The sequence below is a fragment of the Salminus brasiliensis genome, chromosome 16, assembly GCF_030463535.1.
Source record: "Salminus brasiliensis chromosome 16, fSalBra1.hap2, whole genome shotgun sequence".
NCBI lineage: Eukaryota > Metazoa > Chordata > Actinopteri > Characiformes > Bryconidae > Salminus > Salminus brasiliensis.
The window spans coordinates 34,842,746-34,869,566 of record NC_132893.1 but is presented as its reverse complement, the minus strand read 5'-3'; the positions used below and the strand labels follow the sequence as shown (position 1 = coordinate 34,869,566).

The 26,821-nt window shown below is 42.2% G+C and overlaps 1 protein-coding gene across 1 annotated transcript; it reads left to right on the top strand.

The window, feature by feature from the left end:
- The first annotated feature begins 1,785 nt into the window (after positions 1-1,785).
- Positions 1,786-4,154, top strand: aplnrb (apelin receptor b). The gene has a single exon (XM_072658629.1). The coding sequence runs from the start codon at positions 1,958-1,960 to the stop codon at positions 3,026-3,028; it is 1,071 nt and encodes a 356-aa protein (XP_072514730.1). The 5' UTR covers positions 1,786-1,957; the 3' UTR covers positions 3,029-4,154.
- The last annotated feature ends 22,667 nt before the right edge of the window (positions 4,155-26,821 follow it).

The following is a 26,821-nucleotide window of genomic DNA, read 5'->3' as shown; positions in this document are numbered from 1 at the left end:
CTAATGTTCCTTAGAACACTTTGTAACGACAGAAACTGGATCTAGATACTCACCATGTTCCAGAGAAAAACAACCTGCAGTTATTATATTAGAATACAAGTAGATGTATAGTGGATTTATATGTATTTATGATTCATTTAATTCCGGGTGGTAATTAATCACAGTGTGTATATAACATAAGACATAATATAAGACAACAACAACAAAAACAACAACAACAATAATAACAAGCATCATCATAATAATAATAATAATAATAATAATACATAAATACTATAACACATAATATAATGTTATTTTTATTATAGATTATTAAAAAAAAGATATATTATAGATTTCTTTTACTTTAGTTATGTCTATATGTTATATTGTGTAGTGTTTTTTAGTACATTAGGAATCTCAGTGGAACTGCCTGTTTACTATTAGTGCTATTAATATATAATATATGTATCAATGAATAAGAAAAAACACTACAGGAAAACAGGGGATGTCAAATATTGGGGAAGTAAAAAAAAAAAAGTATAAACTGTATGTATGTATGTGTGTGTGTGTGTGTGTGTGTGTGTGTGTGTGTGTGTGTGTGTGTGTGTGTTTGGAGATAATAAACCATGACTTTCTGAAGAAATATTATTAGTGTTCATTGTAATATTAGTGTTTTACTGAAGAGATAAACACTTACTGCTTTTCCCTAAGCTTTTTAATGAATCACAGTGTGTATATAACTTATTATATTATATAAACTATGACTATAATAATTACTCATTAATATAAAACATAACATTATGTATTATGTATTTTCTAATTTCTTAAAAGCTTGTGTGTTAGTGGAGGATGAGCGAAGTAGGAATTTCATTGTAAAGTGTAACTGACTGTTTACTGTGCATATGTCAATTAAACTCCTTAATCATGAATAAATTAAACTATTCATATTTAGTATATATGTGATCAATGAATAGAAAAAACGCCTAACTTCACAGCAGAAAGGGAACAGATTGGGAATGTCAACATGATGAAGTACATATATATCTAAATATATAACTATATAACTATAACTATATATATATACATATGTAATATATATAAATATATATAATGACTGTCTCTGTAGAAACTGTTGTCATGTAAACTGTAAATCTATATATACAAACAGACATGAGGAGAGCTACGAAAATGTTTTTGGAGAGTTTTCAGGAACCACTGTAAAACCACTACTTTTTAATGAATGTGTGTGTGTGTGTGTGTGTGTGTGTGTGTGTGTGTGTGTGTGTGTTTGTGTGTGTGTGTGTTTATGTCCTTTTTGACGACCTCATCTGTTTTGTTTCTCCTGTAAATGTACTTTCCTCCAGGCAGCAATGATATATGGACACATGAGTGTATAAGAAGACATTTAAGGAATATTTAAATAAAGCATTTATTTATTTATTTATTTGTTTGTTTGTTTGTTTGTTTCTATATTTCTGTAAAACAGTATCTGTAGAAAAGTGTTGCTGTCCTGTTCTTCCTCCAGGGGTAATCCTCGTTAGCCTGTGGTGGGTGAATGTGTAGCTCTGTATCTGATCCTTTATTTAGTAAAGATGCAGGTTCTGCTCTTGTGCACAGACTGGTGGAGAGAGGAGGGAAACCAGGCTGTGTGAGTCTGAGTGGGAGGAGGAGGAGGGGGGAGGGCGTAAGGGGAGTGGAGGATTGTCTGGAGGGGGGGGTGGTGGTGGGAGGTGTTAGAGGGGTGTGGGGCTTCTGGCCTTTAAAAAGGCAGAGTGTGTGTCTCACAGGGCATTCACACTTAGACTCCTCTCTGAGAACACAGTCTCTGCTGTCTGTCTGTCTGTCGGACTGACTGACTGTCTGCCTGCCTGCCTGTCTGTCTCGCAGTGCTTCGTACTGGATAAAGCTGATTTGAGAACTTTGAGAACTTCAGAGCTGAAACTTTTGTAAGGATCTGAAAAATCGAAGCAGAGCCATGGATAACATGATGGACGACTACTACGGACCTGACTACGACGAGGCTCCGAACAACAGCATGTGCGACTACGAGGAGTGGGGGCCATCCTACTCCCTCATCCCAGTGCTCTACATGCTGATCTTCATCCTGGGCCTTTCGGGCAACGGCATTGTCATCTTCACCGTTTGGAAGGCCCAGGGCAAGAGGAGAGCTGCGGACATCTACATCGGCAACCTGGCACTGGCTGACCTGACCTTCGTAGTGACCCTGCCGCTGTGGGCCGTGTACACAGCTCTAGAGTACCACTGGCCGTTCGGCGCTGCGCTCTGCAAGATCAGCAGCTACATTGTCCTGCTCAACATGTACGCCAGCGTCTTCTGCCTCACCTGCTTGAGCTTGGACCGCTACCTGGCCATCGTCCACTCGCTGACCAGCTCTCAACTGCGCACCCAGGGCCACATGAGGGCATCTCTGGCCACCATATGGATCATATCCGGGGCCCTGGCGTCTCCCACGTTGCTGTTCCGCAACACCTTGTACGACAAAGAAAGCAACCGCACCTCCTGCGCCATGGACTTCAGCCTGGTGATCACCAAGCCTGGCCAGGAGAACTTTTGGATCGCTGGACTGAGCATCTCCTCCACCGCCCTGGGCTTCATCATCCCGCTTCTGGCCATGATGGTGTGCTACGGCTTCATCGGCTCCACCGTGACGCGCCACTTCAACAGTCTGCGCAAGGAGGACCAGCGCAAAAGGCGTCTCCTGAAGATCATCACCACGCTGGTGGTGGTTTTCGCAGCCTGCTGGATGCCCTTCCACGTGGTGAAAAGCATGGATGCCTTGTCCTACTTGGGCCTGGCACCAGACTCCTGCACCTTGCTCAGCTTCCTGCTGCTGGCGCACCCCTATGCAACCTGCCTGGCCTACGTCAACAGCTGCCTGAACCCGTTCCTCTACGCCTTCTTCGACCTGCGCTTCCGCTCCCAGTGCCTGTGCCTGCTGAACCTGAAGAAGGCACTCCATGCGAGCCCGCCGAGTTCCCTGTCCTCGCAGAAGACCGAGGCACAGTCGCTGGCCACCAAGGTGTGAGAGAGGGGTGTGTGGAGGCTTTTCTATGGGACAAGTCGGAAGCTGCCCTGAGATCTTTCGAGAGGAGCGCCCACAAGACTCTCGAAAGACACTGGCAGCTGACTTTGCCCTGCTGAAGCCTTCACAAAATTCAAGATAACTCTATTTTTTCATCTGGAGAAACACCACTAGACTCTTGACTCTGGCTGACCTCATTCAAGGATCTTGTAGAAACTCTGTTCCGGCCTTCACGGCTTAGAGGTGACTCTACAGATCTTGGACACCTTGAGACACCTGGAGGAACCGGCTTTCTCCTGTGTGAACCAATGTGCCAGATGTTTTTATTGACTGCTGACTGCACCCTGGACCTCGACGCAAGAGTGCAAGAGTGCCTATAGCTTCTGGACAGTCAGGCACCGGGGGCTCTGGGCTATGGGCCTTGCTTTTCAGCACCCGGGTGCCTGGCAGCGCCTCCAGAGAGCAGAGCGCAGCGGACAGCTGTGCTCCAGACGTTCCGAGGCAGAATACCAGACTGTCTGTCTGTCAGGCTGGCAGGCCGTACCTCATGCGGACTTCCCAGGCTTGCTCCGGGGACTCTGGAGACTTGGGCTGAGCCTGGTGGGTGGCCTGACCGGGGGGGAGGACAGATTAAGAGCAATTGGAGTGCATTAGAATCTACTCCACACTTTTTTTATTGTTTCGTTTCTTAAGCACTTGGTCAGACGTAGATGTCTCGTACTGACTGTTTTAGCTTTTAGCGATTGTCTTCATGGACTGGGGATCAAACCTGGGGAGGTGGGGGTGTTTGGGGAGGGAGATGGGGGTGGTGTCAGTCGAAGAGAAGTGTTGCAACTTGATTAAAGAGTTTCAGAGTGTGTGGTGTGTGCGTGTGAGTGGGTGGGGGGTCAGGAGGAGACGGGGGATCAGACTGACAGATGGTAACTGACAAATGTTGTCGGGCCAATTAATAGGTGGCAGCTTTTACAGATGAGATACTGCAGTGTGTGTGTGTCCGTGTGTGTGTGTGTGTGTGTGTGGGTAATTTTCATGAGTTTCTCGTTTTCTGACCAAGCGCCTGTCACTGCCATGAAGTCCTCTGTAAATAATTATCTATATTCTGTGAATAAAGCATTTCTTCAACTGAAAAGCAGCGTCTGTGTGTTTTCCCCTCGTAGACTATGTGGAATGTCTTCAGCACTGGGTAAGGCACGCTGTTTTCCTTTTCCCCGGCAGCAGCGAGGTCGGTTATTGTCCTCCGTCAGTCCAGAACCAAAGCAAATGTCCAAGAGGAAATGCATGTTACAGGCAGATTTCCTCTCCACTACTTGCGTTTGTACACTAGCTGGCCCCAAACATCAGCCGAGAAGGGGCACCGGGTGGAATTTGCTGAGCCTGTGTTGTAATCACAGCATTTCTGGTATTTCCTCTGATAATATGAGCAAATATGCCCGTGCATCACAACCATTACGTCCACTACGTCAAGCTGTCCTCTCCCCACAACCCTTCACACTCCAAACGCAGCCCTAAAGACTTCGGATAGCCATCCGCAGAGTTTTGGTATAAGCTGGTAATTATTCTAATTAAGCATTTACAAACAAATGCAGATGAGAGTGTACGGAGGGACGTTAGGCCCTCAAAGGCGGTCCCTTCATTAAGCCACGTTTGCACTAATGAGCTTTGGGTGGACGTAATCTCAGCCGGAGGGAGTTACCCAAAAAAGTGCTAATCTCTCCGACCCCCACACCCAGCAGGCACTCATACTAACCCTTAATGCAACCCAGGCGCAGCGGAGCAGGCCGTTATTACTGTATTATATATACGTACTCAGAAACCTTCAACCCAGTTAAGTCCATATTTCAGTTCTTCACTCTAATAGCTGCATTACTACCAGAATTCATATCAGTTACATAGGCCCTAAAATAGAACCCTGTGGGACTCAAAATACAGTAAATCAAACGATTACCAATCACTTTACAGTAGTTTCTGCATTATGATCAGTAACTGCATAATTAAACTAGGGTTCAAGGGGTTAATTATGGTACATTTTCACACACTTTAGAGCACAGTTTGTTTGCTGATAATAAAACCTGTGATAATAATCTTTGTACATGAGCTTTGTTTTTTATTTATTTCCAGTATACAAATTCAGTCAACAAACAGTAATTGTGTATTTAAATGATCTTAAAAGTGTCTTTGTACAGAATCTGTTCATTTACTTTCCTCAAAATCAATAAAATTTGTAATTTCACATATATTAAAATGTTTGCATACCATATTCATCAAGATTTATTACTGAGATTATTATTATTGAGATTTATTATTATTATTATTATTTATTTATTAATGCGATTAAATACATATGCATATACTACAGTGCTACAGAATACAGACCTTCCTCATTTACAGTACAGACTTATTGAGTTATTAATATCTTATTCAATAACTTGACCTTCTATGAATTATTCAATGACAAACCCCTGCTGACATGTCAATGTGGAGCCCATATAGGATGGGTTGCCCACCTGGGAACCAGAATGCTTTGTCCTCTAGTTCCACATATGGATGCCCACCAGGGTCAGTGGTGGGACCAGGAGGGGGTTAAGCATGGCCCCCATCTGGGTTGTACACTGCATATGAGGCCTAAATGGGACCCATGTGAGATGAAGGTGGGCTGTAACAGTGAGGCCCAGTGGGCTAAACATTTGGGAAGCACAACTGGGTCCCAGTAGAAATGCAACGCAAGTACAAACCAACCTGGAACCCACTCTAGCCCACGTTCCACCCATGTGAGCCCGACATGAGCGTGTTGGCTGGGACAATACAGTGCTACGCAACAAGCCATCCGAAAAAAATTAAACGTTAAGCTATTTCTCTGAGCAGTGAACTGGAGATGTTCTGACCCAGTCAACGTTTAGAACATCACAGTTTGGTTCTACCCTTTGACAGGAGCCTCTGTAGATGAAGACAATCAGTGTTTTTCGCTCGAACCATCAGTGGTACTAATCTTATGGCTGATTGGTGCATTAATGAGTGAATTAATTAATTCATTAATGCTGTTCTACAACTTAGGCCTACTCAAAATCCCTCCCTAACCACAGTGGACGCCTGTGTGTCCTCAGTGTCCTCTTTCTGAAAACCATAATGTGGCTATTTTAGTTTTTAGGGTCCCTGTTTAATCTCCAGAGGACGCCTCCTGTCCAGACTGCAGCCAGTAATGATGAAATACATCTGCAATAAGAAGACACTTCATAAACCGGCCAACTGTATAATCTGGAGATTAGTGGTGGGTCTGTAAGTGTGTGGCAGTGAGACAGAGATTATGAGCTGAAGAGTGTGTGTTTGTGTGTGTGTGTGTGTGTGGAAGTTCAGATAGGAGCGGAAGCCTGAGAGAATGGAGGGAGTTTCTGTTATACAAAAAGACCCTCTGAGACCACACAAATATGTGTGTGTGTGTGTGTGTTTGGACACATGTGTCCATGACCACACCCCCTCATAAGAATGTGTGTGGCCCGGTACCCACCTTTGTGTTTATTTTGGTTTGTTTATTTGTTTATCTGTCAGAGCTGCTCTGAGAAATGTTCAGGAAGCACATCCAGTAACGCCTCACTTACAGAAGCAGCTGCGGGGGTCAGTGTGGAGGGGAAGACCTGAACATACTGTTTATTTATATGCAAAAAAAACATGTTTACAACCAGTACAAACTGTAACAAACAACACAACTGCAGGGGAAGGAGATCGACAAATACAAAACAATGCAAAAAGACATTCAATTCAACATTTAAATAATTAAAAAATACATTTTTAGAAAGTTTAAGACGCTGGTTTTGACGAGAATGTCTTTGTCTGGAGATGTGCGTGTAAACGTCAACATCCCTGCGGTCTAATGCACTGCCAATCCCGAGCCATGTCGCTTTGCCGTCATCAGCAGCTGGAGTCTGAGAGAGCACAATCGGCCGTGTTTCTCCAGGTGGGTAGATGGCGCTCTGTCCCCTCATCCCATAAATTAAAATTTATATTTACTGATCATTACTAAGAACTTTTTATCTGGGTAAAGTTTTGCCATTTAACTTTATTTAATAAATGTTATAAACAATGTAATATTGTTGTTGCTACACTGGCATATACAGCTGATACCAACAGGTAAAGCTAGCTGTCATGCACTTGCTGTCCACTATCGAGCTAACCTTGTTCAAGATCAGCAGATAATTGGGATCCAAATAAATAAAAAAAATAAATTAAAAAAAACAACAGCCACTAGATAAGACACACTGTGAGGGGGGGGGGGGGGCGGCAACTCATGCTAGCTAATACAACTGAAGGGGGATCAGCTCAACTGGCTAACTAGTAGCATTATAGCTAATACAGTCGAGGGGGTGGGCCAGCTCTGCTGGCTAAGTAGTAGCATGCTAGCTACATCGGCTGGCTAATGAGTAGCATGCTAGCTACATTGGCTGGCTTATGTATTGGGTCCTAAATGGTACTTCTGTAGGATGACGTGTGGTGGAGCTGGAGACCCGAGGCTTTCCTCTGAGTGTGTCGGCTGCCCGGCGATGGTGTATCGGCAGCAGATAGAAAAGAGGCGGAGTCTGGCTTCACATGTATCGGAGGAGGCCTTACGCTCTTAGTGTCGGGAGCATTGCCAGTGCTAGAGGAGCTACAAACGAGTGGGTTAATTGGCTGAACCAATTTATTTAATAAATCACTTCTTCTTAAGATACGCCCCTAAAAATAAAGGCACAAGAAACAGGCCCTTAAGCGAAGCCACAAAAGAACCATTTCTGGTTCAGAGTTCTTTAGGCCTTCAAAGGCAGATTTCTCAAGACACTTCCTGGTGTTTCAAAATCATTAAGGTGCCATAAAATGCATTTATGATGTATTTCAGTTGTTGTGTGATGTATAAATACACTATATGTCCAAATATTTATGAACACCCTTTCTAATGAATGCATTCAGCTACTTTGAGCCCCTGGTTTACACCTGGTCATTTAATCTGTTTAGAGTTTCAGGCCAAACCACCAAAAACTGCAAGTGTAAACTCAGCCAAGAGTCATTTAAACCAGATACTAATCCCATCACTCAAAGCACTTCAGTAGGTGGTCTGAGACTCGTCCACCTCTCCAAGACACATTCCACAAGCCGAAACCCCTCCCAGTACAACCAAAACTGGTGGGGTGGTCATCATCATCCAATATCCTAACCTCACTAACTTTGCTTGTGTTTTGCTGAATGCAATCAAATCCTCACAGCAATGCTCCTCCAAAATCTAGTAGAAAGTCTTCTTCTCTGGGCAGTAGAGACAGTTACTCCAACAAAAGCAGGAGAAGCTCTTTTTAATAGCCTTGATTTCGGAGGAAACACTGAATGAGCAGGTGTCCCAATACTTTTGTCTATTTAGCGTAGATAAGTAGGTTAGTGTAGGTGCTTCATATGATTCTTTGGGAAGAATCTGTATATCTATCTATCTATCTATCTATCTATCTATCTATCTATCTATCTATCTATCTCTCTGTCTGTCTGTCTGTCTGTCTGTCTGTCTGTCTATCTATCTATCTATCTATCTATCTATCTATCTATCTATCTCTCTGTCTGTCTGTCTATCTATCTATCTATCTATCTATCTATCTATCTATCTATCTATCTATCTATCTATCGATCTCTCTGTCTATCTATCTGTCTGTCTGTCTATATGTCTATCTATCTATCTGTCTATCTGTCTATCTATCTATCTATCTCTCTGTCTGTCTGTCTATCTATGTATCTGTCTATCTATCTATCTATCTCTCTGTCTGTCTGTCTATCTATGTATCTATCTATCTATCTATCTATCTATCTATCTATCTATCTATCTATCTATCTATCTGTCTGTCTATCTGTCTATCTATCTATCTGTCTATCTGTCTATCTATATATCTGTCTGTCTATCTATCTATCTATCTATCTATCTATCTATCTATCTATCTCTCTATCTCTCTGTCTGTCTGTCTGTCTGTCTGTCTATCTATCTATCTATCTGTCTATCTGTCTATCTATATATCTGTCTGTCTATCTATCTATCTATCTATCTATCTATCTATCTATCTATCTATCTATCTATCTGTCTATCTATCTATCTATCTATCTATCTGTCTATCTGTCTATCTATGTATCTGTCTGTCTATCTATCTATCTATCTATCTATCTATCTATCTATCTCTCTCTGTCTGTCTGTCTGTCTGTCTGTCTGTCTGTCTATCTGTCTGTCTGTCTATCTATCTATCTATCTATCTATCTGTCTGTCTATCTGTCTATCTATCCGTCTGTCTGTCTATCTATCTATATATCTGTCTGTCTGTCTATCTATCTATCTATCTGTCTGTATATCTATCTATCTGTCTGTCTATCTGTCTATCTATCCGTCTGTCTGTCTATCTATCTATCTGTCTGTCTGTATATCTATATATCTGTCTGTCTGTCTATCTATCTATCTGTCTGTCTGTATATCTATATATCTGTCTGTCTGTCTATCTATCTATCTGTCTGTCTGTATATCTATATATCTGTCTGTCTGTCTATCTATCTATCTGTCTGTCTGTCTATCTATATATCTGTCTGTCTGTCTATCTATCTATCTGTCTGTCTGTATATCTATATATCTGTCTATCTATCTATCTATCTATCTATCTATCTATCTGTCTGTATGTCTATCTGTCTGTCTGTCTGTCTGTCTGTGGGGGACACTGCAGTGAGAGCAGGTCCTAATATTTCAGATGTAAATGAAGATGTTGTGTTGGTCTGTAGAGTACTCAGCAGCTGAGGTCTGCAGTGTTTTCCCCTTGGCCGTCCGTTTGGTAACAGCTGCAGGATTTTAGGGTGAACTGTGTCCCATAGGTGTCGGATTATACCTTTCAAAAGTCTCTGGTTACGTTCTGCACCAAATCTCCGTGGATATGTTCAAAGATGTCGTAAAACAGATTTGGAACGGCCATTCGATCCCGTCGGTTGCCTGAATTTCATGGTTTGGACCTGCCACTGCGGCGCGGTGATTTACTCACGGCCTTTCAAAGACGGACACGTCTACAGGCGGAAGAGGGAAACCTGAGAAGTACTTCAGTGTTCAACTCGCTGCATTCAAAACACTCGACCTGTGGCTCTGTGTGTGCTCTGTGAGTACCTGCAGCTCCTACGGCTACGACTGTTCATTACTACGCGTTCCTGCATAATCACAGACTTACTGTACAGTCGAGTAAACTGAGGGCCTGTCCATCAAAATCCCATGACCCAAGCCTGCTGTCGGAAAAAACCTGAGAAGAATTTCCTGAGAGAATTTGGATCATTCCTGTTGGTCCTATTGGTCTATTGGTCCATGGAAATGTTCACACAATGTAAAAGAGACATTGGTGGCGTCCAAAAGTGGTCTCCAGTGGTCTTCAGTACTTCATTAGTAAAAGTAAATGCATTCTTGGTAACATGGTACTACACTGATTAAATTATAGGTTTAGGAGGTTATTAATTCTGAAACTGGGGAAGAACCTCTTAAGGTGCTTTGAGGAACCTTCAAGGAACCATTTTCCTCTAAAAACCTTTTCTCCAAGGTTCTTCAAAGCACCTTAAGAGGATCCTCTACAGTTTGAAACTAAAGAACCTCCAAAGGTCCTCAAGGATCGAATACTTTTAACATTGTACTGCACTTATTACATCTTAACAAGCCAGGGGGGGGTAATTACCGGTTTATTACCACATTATTAAGCAGTAGGTAGTGTAGATTAAGCATAAGGTGCAGATAACTATCTGGAACCTGCTGAAACGCACAAAGTAGTTTAACCTGAACTTTGGTGTGGTTTAAAAACACACTGAATGCTGAGCGGATTCTGTGTCAGCTGTGATCATACTGAAAAAAATAAATAAAAAAGCCAAATTCTGATATAAAATAAATAAGGCCTTGCGCTCGACTGGCCTCCCGAGAACGTCCCACAGACTGAGACAGGGCCCAGAACATTCTTTTGTGGTGTTGAGCATTTTTACATGCTTTATAAGAACATTAAAAAAGCACTGAAAAGTGATTAATCACATTAGTTACCGTTTATTAATGCAGTAATAAACAGTCAGGATATTAATAGTTGGATTAATTATTAGGTTTTTTTGTCAGCATATGAGGCTTTTTAAGGCCTCAATAGCAACACCACAAAGGCTCTGGAAATTAATTCACCTTAGTTGCTGTTTTTAATGCAGTAATAAACAGGTTATTAGTAGTTACTGTTTAATATCATAGTAATAAGCATTTAATTATTCAATAGTTAGATTAATAGCAGCATTACAGAGGCTCTGGACAGGGATTAAGTCATGTTAGTTCAATAACAGCAATAAGCAGTTTAATAAATAGCAGCTGGACTAATGAGTTATTTATTAGCTACATAACACTTTATAAAGCTTAATAGGAGCATTACAAAGGCTATAGAAAGGGATTAATTCACTGCAATTACTGTTTATTAATACAGTAATAAATGGTCAGTTAATTAGTAGTTGGAGTTTTCTGCCAGCTAGATAAGGCTTTATGAAGCTTAATAAGGCTTAAAAGCAAATAGTCATTACAAAGGCCCTGGACAGGGATTACGTAATGTAAGTTAGTGTTTAATAAGATAGTAATAAGCAGTTTACTAAATGGTAGTTATTTGTCAGCTATGTAAGGCTTTATAACACTTAGTCTGGCTTAATTGCACTACAAAGGCCCTGGAAAGGGATTCATTTACTTAACCTTATTTACTGTTTAATGACATAGTAATAAACCGTGATGTTGTTAGTAGGCGGTTCAATCAGATTAGTTACTATTTAATGTCATAGTAATAAGCTTTTAGTTAATTAGTAGTGATGGCTACATATGGCTTATTAAGGCTTACTAACAACATTACAAATGCACTGCAGTGTGATTAATCACATTAGTTACTGGTTATTAATGCAGTAATAAACAGTCAGGTTATTAGTTGTTGGATCAATGAGTTATTTGCCAGCTATATGAGGCTAAATACTAAGATTACAAATGCTGTGGAAAGTGATTAAGTCACATTAGTTACTATTTAATACCCCAGTAATAAGTGTTAAATGATCCAGTAGTTGGATATGTCTTTATAAGGCTTAATAGCAACATTAAAAAGGCTCTGGACAGTCATGTTAGTAACAGTTCAATGACATGGTAATAAGCAGTTTACTAAATAGCAGCTGGATTAATGAGTTATTTGTTAGCTACATAACACTTTATAAAGCTTAATAGGAGCATTAGAACAACTCTATAAATGGATTAATTCACTGCAGTTACTGTTTATTACCCAGCTAATTAGTAGTTGGATGAATGAGTTTTCTGCCAGCTAGATAAGGCTTTATAAAGCTTAATAAGGCTTAATAGTGGCATTACAAAGGCCCTGGACATGGATTATGTAATGTTAGTTAGTGTTCAATAAGATAGTAGTTGGAGTTATTATGTCAGCTATATACGCTATAAGGCTCTATAACACTTAATTTGGCTTAATAGAGCTTCAAAAGCTCTGAAAAGGGATTAATTCACCTTATGTACTGTTTAATAACATAGTAATGAACAGTGAGGTTGTTAGTAGGTGGTGAGATCAGTAATTTGCCAGCTATATATGACTTAATAAGTCTTAAATTATAAACTACACTTTAAATTTATGTGATTATATAAAATATTATAGTGTAATACACTAATAAAAGTGCTTATTATTGTATTATTTAATGAGCAGCCGGTTATGTACTGATGCATTACTCACTTAATAATAGACATCACAAAGGTTTTATAATGTCACCCTACAGCGAATTGTTACTGTAATATTTATTATTATTTTTATTATTAATATTAAGAGTGCTGCTTAACTAGTTCACCCCAAACCAGCTTTCCAGACCTGCCTCCTAACAATCCAAAACCCTCCCTTTCCAGGACGTGTGTGAGAGGTGAGGAGCGCTGTGTGTGGAGTTTGTTTATTACCTGTAGTGACGTTCATTGTTTGGTGGTGAAAGTAGCAGAGGAAGCAGATGAAAGGGGTGTGAGATGGTGTGAAACGCCTGGAGGCCCGGCCCCAGCCACAATACTCCCTCAATACACATCACTACACACCGCGGCGCTCCACTTATCAGCGCTGCTGTTAGCGAGTGTGGAGTGGACCCTGCTGTAGAGGTCCACCACAGCCAACAGGCTTTGATGGTCCGGGCTGGAAGCAGCAGGGAGGCCGAACCACTCCGAATCTCCATTACCGAGCCGTCAAGCGGGAGAACGGGCCGCTAGACCGACACTTTGATCCACGTCCAGAGTAATCGACTGTAATGGCCCGGTTTGGATCTGCTCGATTAAGGTTCACATGTTCTTTGGTTCCAGTCGTGAAGAGCCACACCGTCACACTCGGTGCTGTGTTTACTCTGCGCTAACAAGCTGAATGGACCTGGATTAGAGACCCCTTAAAGAAAAGCCTCATCCCAAATGTCAACAACGAAGAGATGCTGAAAGTTAGCAAAAGAGCTAGCAAATAAGATCATGATAGCTAGTCCCCACTAGACTAGTTCCTCCCATCCTCCAGGGAGGGGGGGGGGGTTCTCTTGGTTCCTCTCAATGGTTGTTTCTCATTCTCATAAGAAGGTTCCCCATTTAAGTCTTGGTTCCTCTCAATGGTTCTTTCTCATCTCTTAAGGAGGTTCTCCATTTAGATATTGGTTCTACTCAATGGTTCTTTCTTATTCTCCTAAAAAGGTTCCCCATTTAAGTCTTGGTTCCTCTCAATGGTTCTTTCTTATTCTCCTAAGAAGGTTCCCCATTTAAGTCTTGGTTCCCCTCAATGGTTCTTTCTCATTCTCATAAGAAGGTTCTCCATTTAAGTCTTGGTTCCTCTCAATGGTTCTTTCTCATTCTCTTAAGGAGGTTCTCCATGTAAGTCTTGGTTCATCTTACTGGTTCTTTCTTATGTACATATGGAGATTCTCCTTTTTAATCTTGTTGTTCTTAGTGGTTCTTCCTCATGCTCTTGGGGGGGGGGGGGGGTTCTCCTTTTGAGTCCTAGTTGATCTCTCTGGTTCTTTCTCATGTTTTAGGAAGGTACTTTTTTATATCTTGGTTCTTGTTTTCTCAGTTCTGTTAGGGTGTGCTCCGAAAGAAAGAAGGGAGGTTCTCCTGTTGAGTCTTGGTTCTTCTCACTGGTTCCTTGTCTTGCTGAGGTGAGGTTTCTCTCAGCAGTGCCTCCTCATGTTGATTCTCAGTTGATTTTCCAGTCCCTGTAGAGAAGAAGTACTGCCAATAGAATAGGACTATCTAGAGCAGGTAAACATCATGAACCTGTCGGCACCATGCTGCCTAATAATGCCAAGCGTGGGCTAGTAGAGGGGTATAAAGCCCCCCAGCATTGAGGAGCTGTGGAGCAGTGGAAGAACTGTGTTCTCTGGAATGATGGTGGTGGAGCTCCATCCAGTTGGGGATGAAGAGTTGGGGTGGTGGTGATCATCATCCAACATCCTGATCTCACTCGAATGTTATCAAATGCAATCAAATCCTCACAAATACTCCAACAAAAGCAGGATAAACTCTTTTTAATAGCCGGTTTGGACCTTGTTGGGTTCATATAGTGTATTTTATCTGTGTGTGACTGAGTGACACATCTGGACTGTGTTCTTCAGTGATGGGCTCACCTGAGTTTAATGAATGCAGCTCCATGTTAAGCTAACAGCACAGCCCTGCTGACAAACGATCACAACAATAGACTTTAAAGCAGACAAGGCAGTTAGTTAACAATACACACTCTAGCTAATGATCACCGCTCACACACACACACTCACACTCTCACACTCTCACACATCCTGAACAAATGAAGCTTGGCTTTAGAAAAAAAGCACAAATGCTAATGGAACAACGTTTTGATTTAATTGAGTTTAATCAAGTTTAATATTGTAGGAAATAAAACTGGTGTAGATTCTGCTTATTCCAAGAGGCTGGGAAACACATAGAGCTTTGTTTATGACTGTGTTTCTTAGGAAATAACAAGCAAGACAAGAGCGTCCATTTATAATTAATGTTTAGAAAGAATGTCGTGCCTTTGTTGACTCACTCACACAGACATAAACACACACACAAAGCAAGCATCTCAAACTGGTTCATATCATGATTTGTACATCATTTATTTGTTTTGTTTAGCTCTATTAATCAAATACAGTTCTAAAGCAGACCAGCTTTCTCACCTAAACACATCAGAATATCTGCGTCCAAATACTAATGACCTGTGAAAAGAGGCAAATGTATCAAACACATTTTATTTGACACCATAAAGTAGAAGTACACTCCTGACTGACCCACCATCACATCTACAGTACACTCCTGACCCACCATCACATCTACAGCACACTCCTGACCCACCATCACATCTACAGTCCACTCCTGACCCACCATCACATCTACAGTACACTCCTGACTGACCCACCATCACATCTACAGTACACTCCTGACCCACCATCACATCTACAGCACACTCCTGACTGACCCACCATCACATCTACAGTACGCCCCTGACTGACCCACCATCACATCTACAGTACACTCCTGACCCACCATCACATCTACAGCACACTCCTGACCCACCATCACATCTACAGTACACTCCTGACCCACCATCACATCTACAGTACACTCCTGACTGACCCATGATCACATGTACAGTACACTCCTGACTGACCCACCATCACATCTACAGAACACTCCTGACCCACCATCACATCTACAGCACACTCCTGACCCACCATCACATCTACAGTACACTCCTGACCCACCATCCCATCTACAGTACGCTCCTGACTGACCCACCATCACATCTACAGCACACTCCTGACCCACCATCACATCTACAGCACACTCCTGACCCACCATCACATCTACAGTACACTCCTGACCCACCATCCCATCTACAGTACGCTCCTGACTGACCCACCATCACATCTACAGAACACTCCTGACCCACCATCACATCTACAGCACACTCCTGATCCACCATCACATCTACAGTACGCTCCTGACCCACCATCACATCTACAGTACGCTCCTGACCCACCATCACATCTACAGTACACTCCTGACCCACCATCACATGTACAGTACGCTCCTGACCCACCATCACATCTACAGTACACTCCTGACTGACCCACCATCACATCTACAGTACACTCCTGACCCACCATCCCATCTACAGTACGCTCCTGACTGACCCACCATCACATCTACAGCACACTCCTGACCCACCATCACATCTACAGCACACTCCTGACCCACCATCACATCTACAGTACACTCCTGACCCACCATCCCATCTACAGTACGCTCCTGACTGACCCACCATCACATCTACAGAACACTCCTGACCCACCATCACATCTACAGTACGCTCCTGACCCACCATCACATCTACAGCACACTCCTGACCCACCATCACATCTACAGCACACTCCTGACCCACCATCACATCTACAGTACACTCCTGACCCACCATCCCATCTACAGTACACTCCTGACTGACCCACCATCACATCTACAGAACACTCCTGACCCACCATCACATCTACAGCACACTCCTGATCCACCATCACATCTACAGTACGCTCCTGACCCACCATCACATCTACAGTACGCTCCTGACCCACCATCACATCTACAGTACACTCCTGACCCACCATCACATGTACAGTACGCTCCTGACCCACCATCACATCTACAGTACACTCCTGACTGACCCACCATCACATCTACAGCACACTCCTGACTGATCCACCATCACATCTAGAGTACGCTCCTGACCCACCATCACATCTACAGTACGCTCCTGACCCACCATCACATCTACAGTACACTCCTGACCCACTATCACATCTACAGTACGCTCCTGACCCACCATCACATCTACAGTACGCTCCTGACCCACCATCACATCTACAACACACTCCTGACTGACCCACCATCACATCTACAGTCCACTCCTGACCCACCATCACATCTACAGTCCACTCCTGACCCACCATCACATTTACAGTCCACTCCTGACCCACCATCACATCTACAGTACACTCCTGACCCACCATCACATCTACAGCACACTCCTGACCCACCATCACATCTACAGTACACTCCTGACCCACCATCCCATCTACAGTACACTCCTGACTGACCCACCATCACATCTACAGAACACTCCTGACCCACCATCACATCTACAGCACACTCCTGATCCACCATCACATCTACAGTACGCTCCTGACCCACCATCACATCTACAGTACGCTCCTGACCCACCATCACATCTACAGTACACTCCTGACCCACCATCACATGTACAGTACGCTCCTGACCCACCATCACATCTACAGTACACTCCTGACTGACCCACCATCACATCTACAGCACACTCCTGACTGATCCACCATCACATCTAGAGTACGCTCCTGACCCACCATCACATCTACAGTACGCTCCTGACCCACCATCACATCTACAGTACACTCCTGACCCACTATCACATCTACAGTACGCTCCTGACCCACCATCACATCTACAGTACGCTCCTGACCCACCATCACATCTACAACACACTCCTGACTGACCCACCATCACATCTACAGCACACTCCTGACCCACCATCACATCTACAGCACACTCCTGACCCACCATCACATCTACAGTACACTCCTGACCCACCATCCCATCTACAGTACACTCCTGACTGACCCACCATCACATCTACAGAACACTCCTGACCCACCATCACATCTACAGCACACTCCTGATCCACCATCACATCTACAGTACGCTCCTGACCCACCATCACATCTACAGTACGCTCCTGACCCACCATCACATCTACAGTACACTCCTGACCCACCATCACATGTACAGTACGCTCCTGACCCACCATCACATCTACAGTACACTCCTGACTGACCCACCATCACATCTACAGCACACTCCTGACTGATCCACCATCACATCTAGAGTACGCTCCTGACCCACCATCACATCTACAGTACGCTCCTGACCCACCATCACATCTACAGTACACTCCTGACCCACTATCACATCTACAGTACGCTCCTGACCCACCATCACATCTACAGTACGCTCCTGACCCACCATCACATCTACAACACACTCCTGACTGACCCACCATCACATCTACAGTCCACTCCTGACCCACCATCACATCTACAGTCCACTCCTGACCCACCATCACATTTACAGTCCACTCCTGACCCACCATCACATCTACAGTACACTCCTGACCCACCATCACATCTACAGTCCACTCCTGACCCACCTAATCCATTTCACTACTGGGAAAAGCACTATACAAATGTTTTACTGGGCTGAATATCAATGTGAGATAAGAAGGGGTGCGGGTGGGCAAATGTTACACCCATGAAACACAGAAAGAGCCAATTTCATACCAGCATACCTCAGGAGATAGTGTATATCAGCACTACACACACAGAGTAGCCAGTTATGGTAACAGCCATTTCATAACTGGCAGCATCCTATCATGACACACTCACTTATTCGTAATTTCAGCTGCTCTCAATCTCCATTTAAAAGCTTGAGCATGAGCTAGAGGGGTCTAAAGCCCCAGTATTGGGCTATGGGATTCTCTGAAGTGACAGAACTCCATCCAGTACATTTGAGATGAGTTGAAATGGCAAAGTGAATCACCCCGCATCAGCACCTGACCTCACTGATGCTCTTGTGCTCTCCTGGGGCTAAATGCAATCAAATCCTCCTAAGAGGAAGGTTCGCCTTCCCAGTTAATCCCTTGGATTAAAAAAATAATAATAATAAATAAATAAATAAATATAAAAAAACAACAACAGAGAAGCAGGTGTCCACATATTTTTGGCTTACTTCAGATCACAAGTAGGACCACTTTATTTTACAAGAAAGTCTTGAAGGAAAATTCAGGACTTTTATTTGACTGATTAAGAGTCATTAGGGAACATCATGCAGCAATGGTTAAAACCTGGAGAAGCAGGTGTCCACATACTTTCTGCCATTTCGTAATGGATGCACATGTTTTAAAGAATTACAGGCTGCGAGTGAAAGGCATCAGATCAGAAATAAGACCACCCTATTTCACAAAAGGTCTTCTCGAAAGAAAATTAAGGACTTTTATTTTATAAAATAAGAGTCATTATGGAACATCATGCAGCAATGGTTAAAATGTGTGATTTAAAAGTATTAAAATCTGGATAAAAACAAAAAAGCAAGTTTTAAACCTTTATAAAGTTTCAGCTCTTTGTAACACTCGTCGCCACACCCCAGCAAACTGCTCCATCCTGCTGATGATCCATAAACATGCAGCACAAAGCTGCTACAGGCTGCGGCTGAGGAAGCGGCTGTTTGTTGAGTATTAGTTATTAGTGTTAGAGGTGAATAAGGGCTTTTACCCTCACTGGCTGCAGCACTGAATGGACGAGGCCTTGTTTTGATTAGCCAGGTGTGTGTAGGAATATGAATAGCGGGGAATGAGGAGCTTCTGAATGGCCTGTGAAACACACCCTACCACCCTACCATGGGGCAGGTGGAGGTCCACCTGCCCCATGACACTTTACCATTCTCCAGCTTTCACATTACACCGTCCTCACTGTTACCCCAAGTGCAGACAATCAGCCGAGACATGTTTGTTGCCTTAGCTTTGCTTCTTTTCTGTTGGCTAATGCAGGCTAACAGTGGAATGTAGCATAATTGACCCAAACACTGACCCAAAGGGAGCATTCGTAAGGCCACACGACGGCCACAGTGCATAAGCTTTTCATTACAGCTGCTTACTCCAACTTTCTGAGGTCAAATGCTATCAGAATTGACCAAAAACAAGCATTAATGCCTTTAATATGTGTTTAAATATAAAAGTGTGTCAGAAATCACAATACTAAACACCTCAGGCAAGCGTGTGAGAATTTAGCAAGTTAGCACAATGCTAATTGGGGTCCTGTATCGTTCCTCGGCTGCATTAGCCTCATTACTCCCATGCAGAACTCATGCTGTGGCTGTTTGGCTGCATTTAGGAAAAGGAGAAAATTAAGAATATTAATTTATGCAAGATTTTGGCTTTAGGTCATTTTAGGCATGATTTTAAATGACATTCACTCAGATGTGTCAGTATGGATTACATGAAGGTGTAGCCTAGCTGTTGTTGCCTTACAGAATAAATACTGGTGTTGAAGAACTGCAAAACTCAACGTTTTAGTTGTAAAATGCATTAAAAAGCTGTTTTCATAAATGTTTGGGATATTTTACCCAGTATAATCCAGTGCTGGGATGGACAATACACATTATACAGTACTGCATTGCATGAAGATTCATTTTGCTGCTTTATTTCAGTTTCTGAGTACTAATTAATAACTAAACTAGATTAAACTACACAGCATTTTAGATTAAAAATCTAGTTTTCCTTACAGAATTATTATTTGTTGGTTGTTTATGGTTGTTTATCTACTATTACTATCTTTACTTATGATGCTGACCTCTACACCTTCACCCCAGTGTGAGCTGTGAAGTGACCGTATGTCTGTCCACCTTTCATTCCAATTATAATTACATGGACTTTTTGACCCAACACTGCAAGCCCTCAGCCAATTCCTCCATGAGGAGGGAAAGGCCCGGCGGAGACACAATCGCTCATATATCAGAGAGGAGAAAAGCAGGCCAGTCCGAAATAGCTCCTGAGGAAATGAGCGCAAGCAGCCCTGCTCGACTTTAACAATGGAGAGCAGGGCGGCTCAGGCGGTGTGCTACACCTCTAGGCCGAGGAGCTGGGCGTGTGGAAGGGGAAACGCGTGGTGACCCTCAAGAAGATCTTGGAGGACCCTGGGCTTCCTGCTGGCCTATACCTCCGGCTCCCTCCATCTGCCCTCCACCTCCTTCCCCGCCCAGGGTGCACAGGATAGAGCTTGCAGGTTCCTGTGCAGGGAAATCCTCTCTTTCAGCAGCATCGTTCATGTTTATCTCTTTTACACAGACCCCTCACGACCATCTCACACACCATGGGGCTGTTAGATATATAAAGGTCAAGCCACATCTATTAAGAGGGGTGCCAACTGTGTGAAAAGCTACAGACATTTACATGTGGATATGTAGTATTCTAAAAAATGCAATTAAACTAAAATAATTTATATATATATATTACTATACAGTAACTTAGTATCTCAGCAGTAAGTGTAAAACTAAATAACATTAGATTGAACCCAAATATACATAAAGTCAGTGTCAGTGAGAGCGTCTACCTGTAATTAACTCTATATAACATTAGAATAAACACAAATAAGCATGAAGTCATTGAGTGTGTCTACCTGTAATTATCTCTATATAACATTAACATTGGAATAACCCCAAATATATATAAAGTCAGTGTTCAGTGAGAGTGTCTACCTGTAATTAACTCTTTATAACATTAGAATAAAACCAAATAAGCATAAAATATGTGGTCAGTGAGTGTGTCTACCTGTAATTAACTCTATATAACATTAGAATAAACCCAAATAAACATAAAGTCAGTGGTCAGTGAGAGTGTCTACTTGTAATTAACTCTATATAACATTAGAATAAACACAAATAAGCATAAAATATGTGGTCAGTGAGCGTGTCTACCTGTAATTAACTCTATATAACATTAACATTGGAATAACCCCAAATATACATGAAGTCAGTGGTCAGTGAGAGTGTCTACCTGTAATTAACTCTATATAACATTAGAATAAACACAAATAAGCATAAAGTCAGTGGTCAGTGAGAGTGACTGTCTGTAATTAACTCTATATAACATTAGAATAAAACCAAATAAGCATAAAATATGTGGTCAGTGAGAGTGTCTACCTGTAATTAACTCTATATAACATTAGAATAAAACCAAATAAGCATAAAATATGTGGTCAGTGAGCGTGTCTACCTGTAATTAACTCTATATAACATTAGAATAAACCCAAATAAACATAAAGTCAGTGGTCAGTGAGAGTGTCTACTTGTAATTAACTCTATATAACATTAGAATAAACCCAAATAAACATAAAGTCAGTGGTCAGTGAGAGTGTCTACCTGTAATTAACTCTATATAACATTAACATTAGAATAAACACAAATAAACATGAAGTCAGTGGCGAGTGAGAGTGTCTACCTGTAATTAACTCTATATAACATTAGAATAAACCCAAATAAACATAAAGTCAGTGGTCAGTGAGAGTGTCTACCTGTAATTAACTCTATATAACATTAGAATAAACCCAAATAAACATAAAGTCAGCGGTCAGTGAGAGTGTCTACCTGTAATTAACTCTATATAACATTAGAATAAACCCAAATAAACATAAAGTCAGCGGTCAGTGAGAGTGTCTACCTGTAATTAACTCTATATAACATTAGAATAAACCTAAATAAACATAAAGTCAGTGGCAGGGAGTGGCTGTTATTGTGATCTTCTCTGTGAACTCCAGACACTGTATGGATGTGTTTAGTTCCACCAGCAGCTCCTGATTAACTTTGATGGATTGTTGATTAAATAAACTAGGTGATGGAGGGGAAGTTCAACTCTTGAATGAGTTCATTCAACTCAGTGTAGACGGAGAACCCCATCTTTATGCTCCGGAGACACCTACACTATTCTGCTTATTTTATTTGGCAGTGCAGCACAGCACACATCCTCAACACTTAACAACACTCGGAAGGCCAGGGAGGCCGAGAGTCAGGCGTGCCAAAAACAAAGGAGCATCCAGGTAGGATTTAGGAAATCAGGCTTAAGTGCATTAACACCTTTTGGCTGATCTACAGGCCTCAGACACCTGAAGAAACTGTGAACGCCTCTGGCTAAACAGCACCGGCTGGTTTCTCTTCTTCTTCTTCTTCTTCAGGTGGAGCTTTGAGGAAGAAGGCATCATGAAAACAAGCACGTCTGTGGTGGTCCACGGCCCGTGGGTGGAAAAAAGGTTCAGAAGCGCAGAGCCCACCGGATCTGCAGGAGAGCTCATCCTCCCTGTGCTACAAAGCCTCCCTTCATCTCCTCCTCCATCCCTCTATCCTCTCCATTGTGCAGGCGCCTCTGAACGCTCCCCCTGTCCCAGGCCTGTCACTGCTGCTAAATGAGCGCCCTGTCAAAGACCGAGCTCAGCTGCACACATTCACAGCATTCACACACACACACACACACACACACACACACACACACACACACACTCTCAAACACAGCACTCACAGAGAGATCAGGGCCATAATCTGAACCTGATAGCTTGACCAAAAATCTAATTTACACACTTTTCCCCTTTCACTGAATCTGTGACCATCGTCCTAAAGCCTGAATATCCCGTACCTCAGCCCACCAGTGAGTCACACAGTGTCAGACACCACATCAGCCAGTCTTTTAAAGAGGAGCTCAAGAGAAATTTCACAAAATGTTCATAATTTCTGCATAATTTCACTATTAAGAACACTACAGGGTTTAGTGTGAAATTGTGATTCATTATAGAGGAAGTGAAAGCACACATCCTCAGCTTACTTACTGACTCAAATTACTTACTGACTTACTGACTCAGCTTACTTACTGACTCAGATTACTTACTGACTTACTGACTCAGATTACTTACTGACTTACTGACTCAGATTACTTACTGACTTACAGACTCAGCTTACTTACTGACTCAGATTACTTACTGACTTACTGACTCAGATTACTTACTGACTTACAGACTCAGATTACTTACTGACTCAGATTACTTACTGACTTACTGACTCAGATTACTTACTGACTCAGATTACTTACTGACTTACAGACTCAGATTACTTACTGACTCAGATTACTTACTGACTTACTGACTCAGATTACTTACTGACTTACTTACTGACTCAGATTACTTACTGACTTACTTACAGACTCAGATTACTTACTGATTTACAGACTCAGATTACTTACTGACTCAGATTACTTACTGATTTACTGACTCAGATTACTTACTGACTTACTTACTGACTCAGATTACTTACTGACTTACAGACTCAGATTACTTACTGATTTACAGACTCAGATTACTTACTGATTTACAGACTCAGATTACTTACAGACTCAGATTACTTACTGACTTACTGACTCAGATTACTTACTCACTTACAGACTCAGATTACTTACTGACTCAGATTACTTACTGACTTACTGACTCAGATTACTTACTGACTTACAGACTCAGATTACTTACTGATTTACAGACTCAGATTACTTACTGACTTACAGACTCAGATTACTTACTGACTTACAGACTCAGATTACTTACTGACTCAGATTACTTACTGATTTACAGACTCAGATTACTTACTGATTTACAGACTCAGATTACTTACTGACTTACTTACAGACTCAGATTACTTACTGATTTACAGACTCAGATTACTTACTGATTTACAGACTCAGATTACTTACTGACTTACTTACTGACTCAGATTACTTACTGACTTACTTACAGACTCAGATTACTTACTGACTTACTGACTCAGATTACTTACTGACTTACTTACTGACTCAGATTACTTACTGATTTACTTACAGACTCAGATTACTTACTGACTTACTGACTCAGATTACTTACTGATTTACAGACTCAGATTACTTACTGACTTACTTATTGACTCAGATTACTTACTGACTTACTTATTGACTCAGATTGCATACTGACTTACTTATTGACTCAGATTACTTACTGACTTACATATTGACTCAGATTGCTTACTGACTTACTTATTGACTCAGATTACTTACTGACTTACTGACTCAAATTACCTACTGACTTACTTATTGACTCAGATTACTTACTGATTTATTTACTGACTCAGATTGCTTACTGACTCAGATTACTTACTGATTTACTTACAGACTCAGATTACTTACTGACTCAGATTACTTACTGATTTACAGACTCAGATTACTTACTGACTTATTGACTCAGATTACTTACTGACTTACTTATTGGCTCAGATTGCTTACTGACTTACTGACTCAAATTACCTACTGACTTACTTATTGACTCAGATTACTTACTGACTTACTTATTGACTCAGATTGCTTACTGACTTACTTATTTACTCAGATTACTTACTGACTTACTGACTCAAATTACCTACTGCCTTACTTATTGACTCAGATTACTTACTGAGTTACTTACTGACTCAGATTACTTACTGAGTTACTTACTGACTCAGATTTCATTACAATGTTGGTAGATGGTACTAGGTGTCAGTCACCATGACTACAACACAAATATAGCGATTTTACTTCATATCCAAACCCACCAGTGAAGCTGTATGTGACTTTTCACATGGAATGATGATGATGATGATGATGATAAAATCGTGGAGAATCTGAAAAAGGGGACTATTTTGTCTTAGAGCGCTGTGCCCTGCACGTATCCCTCCACTACGAATGGATTTAGGCTCAGGATTGTCTCAGAACTCTGGTAGAACAGTGTCTCAGGCATCAGGCAGCGTCTTCATCACCATTAGGTGAAGAACTTTCTGTGAGGAGCTTTTAGTACAGCTTCAGACGTCTGCTTCCGTTCTCCTCCACTGTGATTAATTCTGACCCTTCAGCGAAGTTTCTCTAGAATAGGCAGTTTCACACCAAACCCACTCTGAATGAGTTTGTTCACGTCTTACCTGTTTAATTAAGCATAAATTCAGAAAAATCAGTGGAATTCATCTCCAACGACATCACCCCTTTAAGTACCTCCTCTAAAATCATCTCCCATCTCCCTGTAAAGGGGAATTCGGCTGATTTTTCCAGACATCTGCACAATAAACGGTTAAGACGTGAGTCAGAATGGCTCACTTTTTATGATTTTAAGGACTTACAATAGACTTTGGAACATTGCTGTGAGGATTTGGTTGCATTCAGGCCCACAAGAGCATCAGTGAGGTCAGGAACTCATGCCAAAAGTGCTGGATGGAGCTCCACCACCATCATTCCAGAGAACACAGTTCCTCCACTGCTCCACAGCTCCTCAATGCTGGGGGGCTTTATAATACCCCTCTAGCCCACGCCTGGCATTAGGCATGGTGGCATTAGGGCCCGTCCGGTGTTATAACTTACAGAAAGGGAGATTTTAGAGGCGTCTGTTTTTGCCTTTGTCACCATGTCCTGTTGGATTTGAGCGTGTACCCTGCTCCTCTCCTCCCTCTACACCAGCTGTTTAGTTCCTCCGCTCTTCTGCACTGTGTATATTTAGTGCACACTGTGTGTACTGCCATTCGAATGCTTCGTGTGAAAGTCAGCTGCCGCTTCCTCCAGCATTCAGAGCCCAGCCAGAAGCAGCCAAACTGCTTTCTGACCAGAATAAAAGGGCAGCGGCTGCAAACGGCTCCTCAGCTGTTCAGTGAAGCTTCACACTCTGTAAGTGCGGAGGGAGCACTCTCCCCGACTCAGACCCGCTGCTCAGCACGGTCAGCTCGGTCAGCTCGGCCGCCCTTTTGCTGCTTGGCTACTTTTGGATGTTGTTGATGCAGCTACTTCTCCTGCCTGCAATAACAACAGCTTCCTAACACACCTCCATCCCACACACACACACACACTCACACTTTTGCCTCTTCTTCTGAACAGGTGCCCCTCTGAGGGGACCTCCTGCATAGCGCCGTGTCACAGATTCAGTGCTGCAGGCCGAGGGCAAAGCCTCGCAAGGAGCAAGAATGGTCTCAGTCATGTAAAAAACAAGGCAGTTTGTTCGTTTATTTAATCAGTTATTCTTTAATATCAAGTAAATCAGGGGCTGCTGGTGCAACTGAATAAAAATCCATACAAATGT